The sequence below is a fragment of the Telmatherina bonti genome (genome assembly GCF_933228915.1).
Source record: "Telmatherina bonti genome assembly, chromosome: 14".
NCBI lineage: Eukaryota > Metazoa > Chordata > Actinopteri > Atheriniformes > Telmatherinidae > Telmatherina > Telmatherina bonti.
The window spans coordinates 24,375,657-24,391,020 of NC_136612.1; the positions used below are offsets into that span (position 1 = coordinate 24,375,657).

At 38.9% G+C, this 15,364-nt stretch overlaps 1 protein-coding gene across 1 annotated transcript; it reads right to left on the bottom strand.

Moving 5' to 3' along the window:
* Positions 1–4,246: 4,246 nt before the first annotated feature.
* On the bottom strand, positions 4,247–14,883 carry hs3st3b1a (heparan sulfate (glucosamine) 3-O-sulfotransferase 3B1a; the record flags this gene model as incomplete). Its single annotated transcript, XM_079253343.1, has 2 exons — positions 4,247–4,865; positions 14,390–14,883. The coding sequence occupies 2 exons, from the start codon at positions 14,881–14,883 to the stop codon at positions 4,247–4,249; spliced, it is 1,113 nt and encodes a 370-aa protein (XP_079109469.1).
* Between the last annotated feature and the right edge of the window lie 481 nt (positions 14,884–15,364).

Here is a 15,364-nt window from a genome sequence, read left to right on the forward strand (position 1 = left end):
ATAAAGCCTGAAGGCCATGACTTTTAAAGAGCTGGCAAAATCATCAGCATAAGGTTTAAATGAAAGAACAAAAGGTTTTTACTTTCTGCATCAGAAGCTTCCTGAATAAACAAAATTCCTTTATGAACATGAGAATAGTGTTAAGTTACTCTGTAATTACACACGTGTGTGAAGGCAAATAAGTGTCTATGTAATTATTAGACAAAAAAATGTGATTAAAAAGATGTATGCAGACTCTTTACACATCTGTTGCAGCCTCTGATTTGTTAAAATATGAGCTGCATGGGAAAAAATGTTGTGTAAAAGCTGGTAACGTCTACACGTTTCATTACATGACCAAAATACGGATCGCAAAAAAATCCACAAATGCAGAGGCTCGGTTTGATTTTAGAGTTTAAGATGAGTGTTAATTTGACAACTAAACTCTACTGCATTAGTAAGTGACATGTGGAATCTGCTTTGCTCTTTTAAGAGTAACATGCCGAGAAATGTTCAGCCATGTCCCGTGCCCTGATAAACTTGCATGCAGCAGATGATTCGCATATCCTGCCACTGAGGTGCTGATGTAGGGGAGCAAAATGTCTGAGTCTGACAGAAGTTCAGACAGAAATTAGATCTGACCAGACAAGCCCGAACTGCATTTGGGATCTGCGTGAATCAGTGGTTCACAAAAACATCTGCCTCAACATTAAGTATCATTTCTGTGTTGGATTTGAAGTTGTGTAAATCCAGTTGGTCCAACACAAAATTGGCAGGCCCTTTTAAAGGAGGGATTAGACTGGGATTAGCCAAATCAGCACATGTATGTCAACTCCATGTCTACTGTCTCAGATTAATGCTTGCCCTTCCTTTCGGATTAGGATTAAGGTTTGGACAATGTAGAATAATAGATTAAGGGCTAGAGAAGAAGGCAATTGTCTTTTTAACCAAAACTTTAACAGAGAATAACTTTCTTTATATTTTTTGTTTCTTTGTTTGTTTTCATCTTTTTTTTTTTTAAGGTATCTTTTTGTAGAGTCATTTCTTTTGTGCCAGAGATCACATATTAACTACTTGGAGACATAAAACACTGACAGTTTTTTCTTAAAAAAGAAAAAAAAAAAAAGATTCACAGGCATCAGAACAAGACATACAGGGGGAAGTCAACAGTATAACTGCAGCTGTTGTCAATCGATACAAACCAGAAAACTTTCACCCTGTTTTGAGCTCTGTCTCTTATAAAAGATTTTTGTTTTTTTTTTTTTGTTTTAAATGTTTGTGCAGAGTTATATTTCATTCCATGCTTTTGTGTTTAACTGTCCTGATGTAAACTTTAAACCTTTGTTTAAGATACAGATGTGCAGCTGCTTATTGAATCTGGTTGAAGGCAATGCTAGTTTATTGGACATTTTAAAAGATTAATACGTTTTCTATTGCTTTGGGAATATGGTATTGGATTTGAAATTGGAAGTAAAATCTTTAGAGGATTGGAAACCCTGTCATCGTCCTGCACTCAACCTTTTCTTTCTAATATATTATATATATATATTATATATATATATATATATATATAAATGCATTGCATATGCCTTCATGATCTGACACGTCTCCATACTAGAATAATGGTGCAGGTTAGGCTAAGGAGATACTCAGGTAGAGATAAATTGCCCACAAGAGTAAATGTGAGCACCAATAATTGGCACAAGTGAATGGGCAGGACGTGTCTTGTCTGTTGTCTAGTATCAGCTGGGATAAACAGGTATAGTTAATCCGCAGTCTGTGCAAGCTGAGGCATACACAACTGATTTATTTTTGGTTTAGGGCCAGCATGCCATCTTTGTTCCTGTCCTCCTCTGCCTAGTCTTCCTCTCAGCTGTTGACTTATGGCTCTAAATTCTAAAGTTAACACGAGATTTTGGAGGGCTTGACTCTGAATGATTGATTTGAAGGGGGAAATGGCCCACAGTCAAGTCAAACTAAGAGTGAATGAATGATTTTCAATTACTTCTACAGGCACAGGCAAAACATAGTTAATTATTGCATGGCTGACATCTTGGCACAGTAAGAAGCTTTTTATTGACATCCCAATGAGGCTACAGCTCATCCTTCTGCCTCCACCCAATTTCTTTGCATTTGTCCCTTAAAACAATGTAGTGAACTATTCTATTGTTTCTCTTTTTGCACCAACTCTGATTCTGTTCCCCACTGGAAGCTGTCAAGTGGATGTTTAAAGTCACTCAATTCTCCAGGCTGTCAGGTGTCTATTTTCCTTGTCTTCCAAAGCTTCAAACAAGGGCAGCCTCCCTTACAACCGCCTGGAGGTATGAATGCTAACAGCAATTCCCCAGCTGGGAGTCTAGCAATTACAGCACTCCTCTTCTTTCCCTTTAATTGCAAAGGGAGCTGCTTCCTGGGTGATCAGACAGGCTGCCTGCCACCAGGGAGACTAGTTTCATCACCTCTGGCAGCCTCAGGTAAATGAGGGTGTTTTGCCGGAGAGTTAAATAAAGGTTGTTTGTTAATACTGCCAGATGATTTTTATCTCTTATAAAGCATCACCTTTGGCACTGCTGCTTGATGGATGAGACAGGTTGGGTTGCTTGTGGCAAGTTCACAGAGCACACACATAGCCGCTATCAAGAGTGATTGATCACATTAAAGATTTAAATATGTGTGTGGGATAAAAGCAAATATGTGCAACCGAATGCACTTCTAAAATGAAATTAGCTTCATGATTATTAGTGTTTCAGGACACAGATGTCCTACTCAAGGTCATAAAGAAGTGCCTGTATGTGTATTGTTCATACAATGTCACTTCTCTCCAGATGAGAAACTTGACACTTAAATAAGTGTTTACTGGGGTCATGGCAACAACACCTTTCAGCTGAAGGCAGGGACAGGTGAATGTGGTGAATAGGGCTGTGCTAATTAGCTCAGTAATGTTCAAGACACTAAATTGCAGACAGCTTCTGCTCCTGTCTGCAGGTATATAGTACAAGCAAAGCAAATTTAGAAAATGCAACTTATTTTGTACCATTACAAAATAAATAGATAAATAAATAAATAAAAAGCAGAGTGCATTGTTTGGTTTTGGTAAAAACAATTTTATTTTTTACTTTATAAAAATCATATAACTCCACCATTTAGTCTGCAATTCACTCAAATTTGCTTCATTTCAATGTCTGTACTGTATATTAGTGCAGATAGGAAAAAGTGCCTCCACGGCAATATTATTGCAGCGTTGAATGATGCTGAAAAGGACGACAAATGTCTGTTTAAAGAGGCTGAATAAAACTCAACCGTATAATGAAATCTTCAAAGAGAAATTTTTTAAAGGGGTAAGCTGATTTTAGTTATCTTCAGCTATCAATAAAAAATAAAAAAAAACAACAAACTAAGATGCTGCTTTTCACATATGCGTCGTGGAAACAGATGAAATTAACACACTGAGTTTCACTGGCAGTACAAAAAGCTGCAGTGTGATCAATGCAAGCAATTTCAGTTCTAATCAATAAATGTGACTGATTCATATGACTTTCATGAAATCATATTCTGTTTATGTATTAAGCTTGAGCAGCAGCTCTACGGGATGTTAATATTAACATCCCAAACAATATGGTGACCAGATTCCCTCCCTCAGCATAAAGAACGACAAAACTTACAGATGAAATCTATATTTTTGTCCCAACTTGAATTTGGCTTAAGGCTTAACCATGAACTTATTACCAATGGTGGATCAATGTTTTATTGAGATGCTCGAGCATGCTAGGCGATGCCATCTCTCAGGCCTAATTGACATGATGAGGAGCTATTACTGTATTGATCCACCTGGCAAGTTGTACAGGATCAGCTGAGGCCTGTATCGACCTGACTAAGTGGGTGCACAGTCCTCTGAGGGTCAGGCCAAGTTGAGGGGATATTACCAGTTTGTGGCTGAGGAATCTTAATGGGGTTAAGCTGAAAACAACAGCAAAAAAAATGAAAGATTTCTGGTTTAAAAAAAAAAAACTTGCTGTACTCATAATGCCTGTAGAAACAGACTGTGCTTTCAAAATCACTATGAGTGACATGGGATCCAAAACCATGAATAATCCTGCTCAGGCAGCTTAATGAGTTTAATCTTATCAATAAATTAGCATAAAATAGACTTCTGAGCTTTTTACACACCACCAAATACTGTACAGACACTGTATAACAAGATAATAAGATATCCTGAATGATGCCGTTTTTAAAAAAAAGACACCAGCAAAAGTCTCATCATTTTTTCTTAATCCCAGCCAAAATCATGACCAGTCATCTTGTAAAACTTGCTATTAAAGGGTTTATAAAAGCCTCTCAGTCTCTGCACCACCTCTGGGTCAATGTTAGGATGGGTCCTGCCTTTAGTTTTACCCAAGCAGTGCGGCTTACTGTTCCCCTCAGGTCTCTTAAGGCAGGGGAACCCTTTTGCTGGGTTAAAGTGGAAATACTTCTCAGTGACCACCCTCCTGAGTCCAAGGAAATCCTGGACGCGGGCGATCTCACCTGCAGGGTCTGTAATGAGACGCTCTCCACTAACAAACAACAGCTGCTCCATGGGGAAGAACTGGAGCCAGCGCTCAAGGTGCTTGGCGTACATGCCGATCTGAACGGCGCTCCACGTGGTGTCGATCAGACCTGCTGACATGTTCTTGAAAGTCAGGCTCTCGAAAGAGGGAATGTCTGGCTTCTTGGAGCGGGTTTGAGTGTAGTCAGAGATGGCTCTTGTGACAGGGTCCCGGACAACTACGATTAACTTGGTATCTTTGGACATTGTGTAGATCCGAGCAGGGACCTCCTTTGTGACATAGTAGCTGGGAGTCTTCTCCATGGTCAGCTGACCCTCTGATGACTTGGGCATCAAATTCCTGCAGGAAACATAAAAAAAAAAAAATTAGTAAAAGAAATCCACAAAAATAAATTTACATTTGTATTCCTGATTACATATTTCTTCAATACTAACTCTCCACACTTTTTACATACTCTATCTGTCTTAAAAAAAACTGTTTTGTTTTGTTTTGGTTTGGTTTTTTTTATCAGCTAACACCTTGCAAAAGTGCAAATTAAGCAAGATGAGATTTACACTGACAGAGTCACTTCATGGAAGGTTCAAAGATACTGCCTGACACAAGGTAGTCAATCATCATCAAGCGGATAGTTGTAGACATCATGAGCTGCATTAACCAAGTCTGCAAATGTACCTAAGGTGACAGGAACTACTAGGTGGAGCAGGAGTCCTATCTATCATCACTGATGCATATTAAAGCGACACAAAGTCCATGTGATCCACCTACAGAAAGACATTCATCTCTTGCTGCTGCATTTAATCTCTCTTAAGACCAAAATCCTCCTAAAAAAAACCTCCACAATTATCACAGTAAATATTCCCCACATTCACCAGCTCATATAAATCACTATTAAGCTCTTAACAGGCAGCATGCTTATTCCTCTCTCCTCATATTTGTCTGTAATGTGGCATAATATGGGAATATTTGGTGAAGCTTCCCATTCCTTTGGATAGATTGTAGAAAAAAGGTTGTAGGAAAAAAACCCACATAACTTCCTATTCTTTTATACCCTGAAAGGCTCTGGTTGATCATAATATAGCCTGTTAACTACAACCCTTACTGGATAATGGCTAAAGTGTGCCAAAGGGGATTACGACTAAGCCAAAGAAGCTTGAGCATTAAAGTCTGGTTGATTGCCTTGCTAGCGAACTGGGTGTCTGGCTCTGCGGAGAAAGGAAAGGGAAGCATAACTATAAAGACAGTGTGATAAGTTTTTAAACCAAGAAGAAAACCAGTTGCCGAGAATGTTTAAATAATAACACACACTCCAGAAGAACTGGTTTAAGGTGCAGAAAATAAGTTTATTTTGCTGAAACAGTATCACTAGGAGGTTCATTCGGTTTTACATCTTCACTATAATCCAATTTATCAGTAATTGGATTAAGAGAATGCAATAGTTGACTTGAAAAAATGTCCACGAATCTAGAGTTGGCTTGTGTGGGTGTATATATTTATGTGTGTGGGTGGGTATGTGTGTGTACTTATGTGTATGTGTATGTACGTATGTGTATGGATATGTATATATGTATGCATATGTGTGAGTGTATGTGTATGTATGTGTATGTGTGTGTATGTGTATGTGTATATGTATGTGTATGTATGTGAGTATGTATATGTGTATATATGTATATATATATATATATATATATATATATATATATATATATATGTGTGTGTGTGTATGTATGTGTATATGTATGTATGTATATCTATCTTTATGTATGCATGTATGTGTACATGTGTGTGTATGCATGTGTATGTATGTGTATATGTATGTATGTATGTATATATGTATATATATAATGTATGTGCGAGTGTATATACATATATATGTAGGTGGGTATGTATGTGCATAAACATGTATGCATTGATCTCTTTCTTTTGTTTTTTTTTTTTGTTTTTTTATGTTCTCTTTTCTGTTCTCTTTCTGCCCCTTTCCTGTCCTTTCCGGTCGGGTCCAGCAGCATAAACTCTGTAATACAAGCTATTATCCAAAACAAATTGAAAAATAAAATAAGAATCAAGAAATACAAGGGGATCATTACATCTACAAAAGTTCCCCTTGGCAAAATAAATTTGCTCAGCAGAACACAGCATCCAGAACATCAGTCTGCTTGCTTAAATGCTGGACAAGACAAAAAAAAAAAAAAAAAAAAAAAAAAAGAAAAAATGTTAAAAAAGCATCTTCAAACTCTTTCTTTTCCTTTAGTTTCAGCAGAGTTCTCATATTATTTTCAACAAAGATCCAGTTAAATATGAACATAAGCTCTTTATTAAATGCGAAAAAGTCTGACATCATATCAGTAAACTCGACACATTCTTGCATTTATTTTCTAAGTGCGTAACATTTCAGCTTCATTAGGGAATGAGATCTCATGTCGATTTGATAAATGTGGAAATGTGGAAAATGCTTTAATCAAGAGTGTGTGGATGATTTGTGATAAATAATTGAAGCTGAGGTGTTATGTGCTGTGTTAGCAAACATCAGCCACCTACATATTTCATGTCGGTTTACATCTGTCACAGTGTAAATCCTCAATTATTACAGCATTTGGCGATATTCAAAGGTTTATTACTCTGAGTGCTCTGATCTAAATCAAACAACAGGACAGCAAAGGAGTCATGTCATTAACATGATTATCACAATTCCCAACCATCTGTTGGTGAGTACTCTGTTTCAATATCCCTCTCCAGGCCCAGCAGCTTTCAACTTCTAAATTTATGTGGAGGAAACAAGCAGAAAATTGTCTGCAAGACTTGGCTTTGAAATGCAGTGGCAGATGAGAAAAGCTGAGTAACTCGGTTAGCATTTAACCTGCATTTGTGTTACACAAAGATCTATTATTTCTAATGCTCTTTCATCATCTAGAGTTGTATAGCACATGCACATTACAGCTCAAAGGACTTTACATAAAACCTTGAAAGCATTAAAAAGCTAATAAAAACAATAAAAATAGGAGGATTAAAAGAGAGAACTTGAATAAAATAATACAAGATCTTTCCATTTCTGCACAAATTTCTTTCAGTGTGATCCTCCTGTGCTATTCTCATCATGACATCCTTGGCAACCATCATATGCTGTGGAAATACCACTAACCTAATCAAGGTAATGGGAGATAACACACAACTCCATCAGAACCCCCTTCAATTATCTTGTGCATCCCTTGGATACACACAGTGCTGCAAGCCTTTCTTGAAACCTCAAGAGACACAAAAACCTACAACCAACCAAAATCACCACTTAGTCAGCAATGAAAACAATATACTGCAGGAGTAAATGCATTATTCATCCCAGCAGACAGGACAACATTTCTGACTGTGCAAGGAGTGACAATGTTGCCTCAGGCTGGTAAATGTAGCAGGCTTTCACAATTTGTTCTGTTTAATAAACAATGACACCTACAACCAAAAGGTCTCAACCAATGAGCCATGTGGAAGCATTGCTGTTCAGCTTTGAGACAATAAAACAGCGATTTGCCTTAAACTGGCAACAACATCCCAACTATTGCCTCTTTATGAAGTTTGCATGTTTCCAAATGTACTTACCAAATGTACTTATTGCTGTTATAAGTCTAACCCGGTCCTTCACTCAGTAAATTGTAGGGTTCAAATAAGTAACTATTCTTTTATAATATTTTTTGTTGACTCTCAAAATAAACATTAGTAAAAAGTACAAGGAATGTGAGATAACAGTGAGACACAGGGAGGAAGACAAGAGGTGAATTATAAAGAGGAAGGAGTAGAAGGACTAAATGGAATCAGGTGCATTGTTGGACAATGGGATGGGAACTGCAAAGGTCAACATTTCCCTAACACTCCGCTCCCCCAGCACCCTTCCCCTCCCCTTCATCCTCCCACCACCCTGACACTGAAGCTTAAGTTGTCAGCTCAGCCTCTATTTCAGAAGCTGTGTCTATATTTCCCTGCCTCCTACAGCACAGATGTAAAACACAAGTGTTATTTTGTATAATGCATCGGTGTTTTGTCTGCCAGGCATTCAGCTGTGTCCATTAAACTGGCTACTGGAGAGACAGAATGCAAAAACCGCGTGCCTTGTTTACATTCGCTGCTATCAGGAAGCAGGTTCAAAGGTAGGAATTTACAACATCGGTGTGTGCAGCTTTGTGCCTGTAGCTGCAGGATGATTCTCTCACCAAGGGGTTCACTAAAGTGAGGAAGTTGTACAACGCAGAAAACCTCTGCAAGATTTTTTTGTACCTTGCAGAATTCTGCTTGACTGACTCTAATTGGCATCTATATTTCAGCTTTTTAGACCCTTGCGACAAAGGGCAGCTCCAGAAAAAGCTTCAGCATTATCTAATTTAATGTTCTTATCTTACCCTGCAGCTCTGAGAGGCGACCGAGCTACTGTGGGTAGTCCTCCCTGTCCTCAAAGGCAGGATGAGAGGTGATGGTATGCACCCACTTGGGATAATCAGACCATCTTACTGTGAGACAAGTTCCAGACAGAAATCAAAGCAGACAACATCTTTAGGGAAGGTGTTCTCTGGGCTTTACAGCCAATCTTATCAGGTAGTGAAAGTTATCATCATCTCACTTAACAAAAATGACCTTATATGATGTTGAGCAGCATTCTTTCTCTCAACAGCCTTATTGAATTGTAGAGATGGTGCAGAGTAGCTCTATGCTGTCCTCCATTATTACAGTTAGTATGCAGAACTGAAAATCACCTGACTGTCTTGGGGAAACGGGCGTAACGAGGAGGTGGGAAAGCAGGATGAAAGGTGTATGAGCCAGTCTGCCACGTAACTGTCTGCTTTGTGTTAACACATAACAGTTGTGACAGCTGTTTTAATTTGTGTGTTGGAGCTGAAAAATAACTTTAACATCAGATTGACTGCGAGTCTGTGTCATAGCTGTTTCTAAAGTATTGCAACAACACCCATCAGACAACACAGACTGCAACAACTATGGCTGATCTACTGAAATGATGCAATTTTACACTTTACTTCTTATAACAAAGAAGAAACTCTTTGCCAGCCATCTTTTAGCTCATCAGCTGGCTCAACAGCTGTGCACACGACCTTCACTAACATCTTTCTTTCTCGTGTTGCAGTGATTCCAGTAAAAGCAACTGTTAAACATCATTAGACACAAAAACTAAAAACAAGTTTAGGGTTTCGACAAGTTTCTTTGCCAAAATGTTGAATTGTTTTGTGTTGATCGAACAGTATTGACTCCAAGGATGTTGAACATTTAGAAATTTGACTTTACTCACAATGTAACAGAGAAAAGAGGGAAGAGCATGAGAATGGCTGTCGAACCAGTATACTGTTTTAACATGGCAAAACTAGTCTACCAACCACAACTGTTGCACTTGTAATTGCAGAGATATGAAATGAAGAAAGGGAGGAGAAGACCTTGGCAGGATCTGTTAGTCATTTCTTATGAAACGCTAACAGGAAGCAAACAGCCACAGAGCAACTAAGAAACTTGTAATATTAAACATGTAATCTAGCAGAAGCAGCAAAACCAAACCATCAAGTTTCACCACAGTTTCTTGTAATACAACTCTGGAAGAACTAAATATTCCTTCAGAACAAAAACTGCAACTAGGAACGAGGAAGAATCTTCTGTAGTGACTCAATAAATGACTTATATGGAAAATCAACATATAGCAGAGATAACACCCTAAAGGCCAATAATAACATATTAGTAAAGAGCAGAATTTATGTTGTACCACACAGACGGACAAATTTATGTCAGGAAACAGATTCTCTGGAGCACAAAATGAAAAGGTAAACGGATCCCCTGCAGCTGGACACAAACTGTTAAGAATAATGTTTTATACCCGACAGGTACCCAGGAAGGTTTGTGTGAAGCTACTTTAATTTCCTTAAAATATTTTATTTGTTAAATTAAGACAATTTGTATCTTTTTAAAATAGTGTCTACTTATATTGTCTGTTTCCAGTAAAAAAAAAAAAAAAAAAAAAGAAAATTCAGTGCATTGCACATTTCTGACTTGTTCTTTAAAACCATAAGGTAATTCCCAACAGGTGCATACAGGTCTGAAAGGATCAGCAAAAGCAAACAAACACCTCAAAGTTGAAAAAAAAAAAAAAAAAAAAAGATAGCTGAGGCAGATTGCATCTTTCTCAAGATGCTCTGAATTTCTGTCAGACAGTCTCTGCAGTACAGAGAGAGAGAGAAACTGAAACAGGAAACAGCAAATTCTCTCTGAAGATACAACAAAAGAGATATGAGGCAGTCAACAACTCGGGGGGGTTTAGTGGAGAGAGCTTGTTTTGTTTTAGTGTCTCCAAAGTGCTGTAACAAGTGCTGCGGTTTGACAAATTGCTTGAAGATAAAGCCCAGCTGATTGCTGCACCACATTTAAGATTCTGACTCTGAAATAGTGAGAACTGGTGCAGATTATTAGTACTGGCAATCTAGAGGAATAATTCTGAGTGCATCTAATCACTAAATCTGAAAGAATGAGTTTGCTTTTTTTCATCAGGTTTTTCAAAGTGCAAAGTGTCGTAATTTGCCAGGGTAAAAGACAGATGCGTTTCAAACAACTCACTCGTCTGAATGGCGTCTTTGAAGCATTGCATAATCAACGCAGTTTCCCCCTTTCTTTTTCTGTCAGCATGCTGCTGACACAATAGTTTATAGCACGGGAGATCCCTTCTTCAAGAGCTCTTTCAGTTCTTCTGCATATTTGCAGATAAATGTGTTGAGTAATCAAAAAGCTGGACTCAAACCAACCTGCTCTTGGGAAACACAAGTTTTCAGAGTTCTCTCTAAAAGTCATCTTTGGGGCTAAAAAGCTTAAGCGTAGAGTTTTGGGTCTTTTTTTTTTTTTTTTTTTCTTTGCAGGTTCCAGTGGCTGCTTTTTCTGATGAACTCCTGCTGGGCTTTGTCAAAGGACACTTTCACCCCTCTGAGCACATTTGCATACAAAGTGAAGGCAGAGAAAACATGTTTCACACTAATTGTCTGTTCTTTTATTGTCAGGGTTAATGCGGTCCTCGGGGGTCCTCCAGCTTCTTCTTTCACTGAGCTCCATAGTGCAACAGTAAGAAAAGGCTCACTTTAAATTTACTGCCCTCTATCTGCCACTGGCCTGCAGTAAGCTCCCCTGGGGCTCTGAGGAGGATTAAACCATCTTCTTTGACATCCTCTGTGAGTTTGTAAGAAAGCTCTTCTTTGTTCTATATGTGGAACCTCAAGAGGAAAAACATGATTACAGCAATTAAGTCACATCTACTGTATAGAACCCGGAGGACCACGATCTGCGTCTGCATCCAGTAAATGAGTGGTTAATCTGCCTAAAAAAAAACATAGGAGGAAGTTAGACTCATGCTGTAGCTGAAGAAAAGGAGGGGCCAGGCAGGAAGACGTTCCCACGGCTTTTAGGAGTTGCCTCCATGTGCTTTGTGTGTGTAAGTGTGCACAATTGTCTGTCTGCTTCTCTTTTTTTTTTTTTTTTTCTTCCAAGGGGTGAAATCATGCTATATTGTGGTTGGTGCCCTGCTGTGAGAGGGCCTCTTCTCTATGTGGGACTCCAGAAAGATGGACACAGCAATGGCAGCAGATAAATAACGGTGGCACAACTCAATACCACCACGGGAGCTGATAAGCCCACCCAGCGGCCTGCTCCTCTGCCTAAGCCACTCCTTGTCATTAGTCTGGGGGCGATGAAGTAAAACATATGGGCCAACAAATCAGTGGACACCTTCGCCTGGTTTCATGGTATTGATCAAAGGGACATAAGACTGCTTAATGAAATGTTTGGGTGATGCGCTCCACCTTTAAGTCAGTTTCTGAGCACCGCTAAACAACCGTTAAGGGTTAACTGGATGTCATGTGTTCAGTTTGTCACCATGGCCTCCCTCTGACAAGTCAAGCTAAGTTGTTTTAATTAGTATCTCATTATAAACAACTTCATTACACAAAATATGTATTAAAAAGTAGACTAAGTGTTCTTTTAACTGACAGAGCATTAAAGTCTATCCATCTTTAGCATATGTTCCCTACTTGTACACAACATGTGGATTGTGAAAATGGCATTAAAATAAAGCTTAATAATTAGAGTTTTTGTGCATTCAGTGATTATAAATTACTTTGGATGTTCAGTCAGAGTTGGATAAAAAAAAAGACCATCTCCTCAGACCGATCATCCAAAAATGTCCTGAACCTGTCCGGAAATTCTTAAAGGAGCTTAAGCAAGAGGTCCTTTGAACAATGCTTCGCTTCCCCCTTTGTAGCGCTATGGAGCCAGCTTTGAAACAGTGTCTCCTTTAACATTGCCTGTTAATCCCTCAGCTCAGCCAAACGGACACCTGAAGCTGCAGTGTCTCTTATTATCTCTTATTAACAATGTGGTTGCTCTGATGTAAGGCGTTCAGTCCTAAACCATTTCCGGAGACATTTTGAGCACATGAAATATCAATGGTTTCCAGGAATGTATTGCATATGTTATTTATTTTGGCAGAGAGTGGTAAGTATTGTAATGGTTCAGCTGAGTCAACAGTAAAGAGCTTACGTACTGAAACGGAGGTACAAGGACAACCGTTGCCATGGCAAAGAATTAAAATGTTTTATCACACAATCCTGAATGGGTACACAAACACAGATTCCAGGCATCTGTTTTTGACCTATCTACTTAGGATGAACCAAAACCCCAAAACTTCTTGGATCCTAACATCGCCCCCTTCAGACTGTTGAAGAATGACGGCTGTTATGTAATTAGCTAATAGCACACTATAAGGCCAGTTCTGCGTGTATGAATTACTTGCATGTTAAATTTAATAGATAATAGATTCTTTTTTTTTTTTTTTTTTTTTTGGTCCTTGGTGAGTGCTCCCTAACTGTGTCAGGAGCCACAGGAACTGGGTCCAAGGACAGAGGTAGGAACATTCCTGGAACTCTCAGGAAGGTCATGCAAACAAGTACAAAATCATCTGACCTTTGTAAATAATTAAAAAAAAAAAAAAAAAAAAAAAAAAAAAAAAAAAAGACTACTGTGGATTTCCTAAAATTGTGGCATACACTGGGAAGCTGAGTTTGAAGTAAATTTCACAACTTCCAGTTTGATTCCACCTCCAGCATTTTAAACTTTTATAGTCTGCATCTTTATTTGCCCTGCTTTTCATACTGGGTGCACTAACATCAGCAGCTTTCTGTTACAAGTTTCAGTTTCATTCATTTTACCAAAGAAATGCCTACACTCCCACACTTTGCTAATGAAAAATGAATGCAAAACAATGCATATTCTTCATTCGTTTCTTGTTACTACACTGGCCTCATGCCAGCAAGATCAATATTTAAATTAGTAATCTATAATTTAAGTAATACATATGAACATATTTTTATGAAACCATCTTCCAGGGCAGCATTGGCTTGTTTTCTTACAAGTCTTCTTGAAACATAATTCTTACCCATGTCAGAGAAAAATGTTGTCATCTTGGCACATTACCACCACGCTTTCTTTGACTGTTAAATCACTGGTGAGGCTGTAAGATTATTTCTGTGTATTAATAAGAAGTGATTAAAGCTTTTAAAACAAGGATCATTTTAATTTTGGATACAGGTAAATACCTAAATGTTAAAAGCCAGAATGGCCACGACCAACTTTTGTTTTATCCATAAAATGGGTCTATAATGATATGATACAAAAGGAATTAAATAGGTCACAAGTTTCATGAATAGACAGGCGTGGGTGAATATATCAAAACGTTTTGTAGAGTCTGTCACGGCTATGAAATGTATGATGCTTGCTGGAAAATTTCTGTCTTCTTTCCTTCTTTGATGGCTTGGTTTCCTGTACTAAATAGGTGCTTCTGCAGTGTGGGCTACCTGTACCACTCCAGCCCCTTGTCGTAGTTGCGGTCGAAGAAGTGCGGCTCTGCTCCCACCGCTCGGATATCCGGATGCAGGCGCAGAAACTCCAGCAGCGCTCGCGTCCCTCCTTTCTTCACCCCGATGATGATCGCCTGGGGCAGCTTTTTACTTTCCGTCTCATTGAGGAAACCTGACATGGCATTATCATCCAGTGCCTTCGTCTCGCCTCTGATTTCATCCCACTCGTCTCCTCTGCTGTCCAACTCATTCTCGTTATTCAGTAAGTCCCTGGACGCCCCCAAAGACGACGCTTGATTGTCAGCTTCAACATCGTTTTCGTGTCTGTTCAGCGGACCGTACATCAGGTTTGGCATTGTTGAGCAATAGCCAACACAGCAATATATCATATACACCCAAAGGGACAGCATTATGCAGAACACAAACAGTTTGTTCCTCACGTGGGATGATAGCACAACATGTAAACTGGGTAATATCGGACTATATTCCATAGGAACTCCGCCAAAAAGTTGTATTCCAGTTACAAGGCATTTTGTTGAAGCTGCCTTACTTCTCTGCCATGGCTCAAATCCCAGAATATTGGTCCGCAATTTCACAAAACACACATTTTAGCCGGAATGGAAAGTTCAATTGAACCAGCATACGGTGTGCTGTGTTTACTTCTTGATTGAACTCAATTTAAATCATCCGAAGAGGATTGTACTCTTCAGTGGAAACAAACGAGGAGAAAACAAAACAAAACAAAACAAAAACGATGGAGATGTCACCAGCTGAGCGGCAGCCAGCACGACGGCACCCATAACTGGCTGTGAGCGTGTGAGCGCTCATCCTGAGACGCACCAAGATATCTGCAGACGGCTGCGTCAAACCTGAGACAAGCTGAAAACATCTCTTCCTCTGTGGCCTTTCAAAGTAAAACCTCAGTTGTTCTGTCAAGCGGTGAAAAAAGATTTATGTTGTACAGAGCTTCCG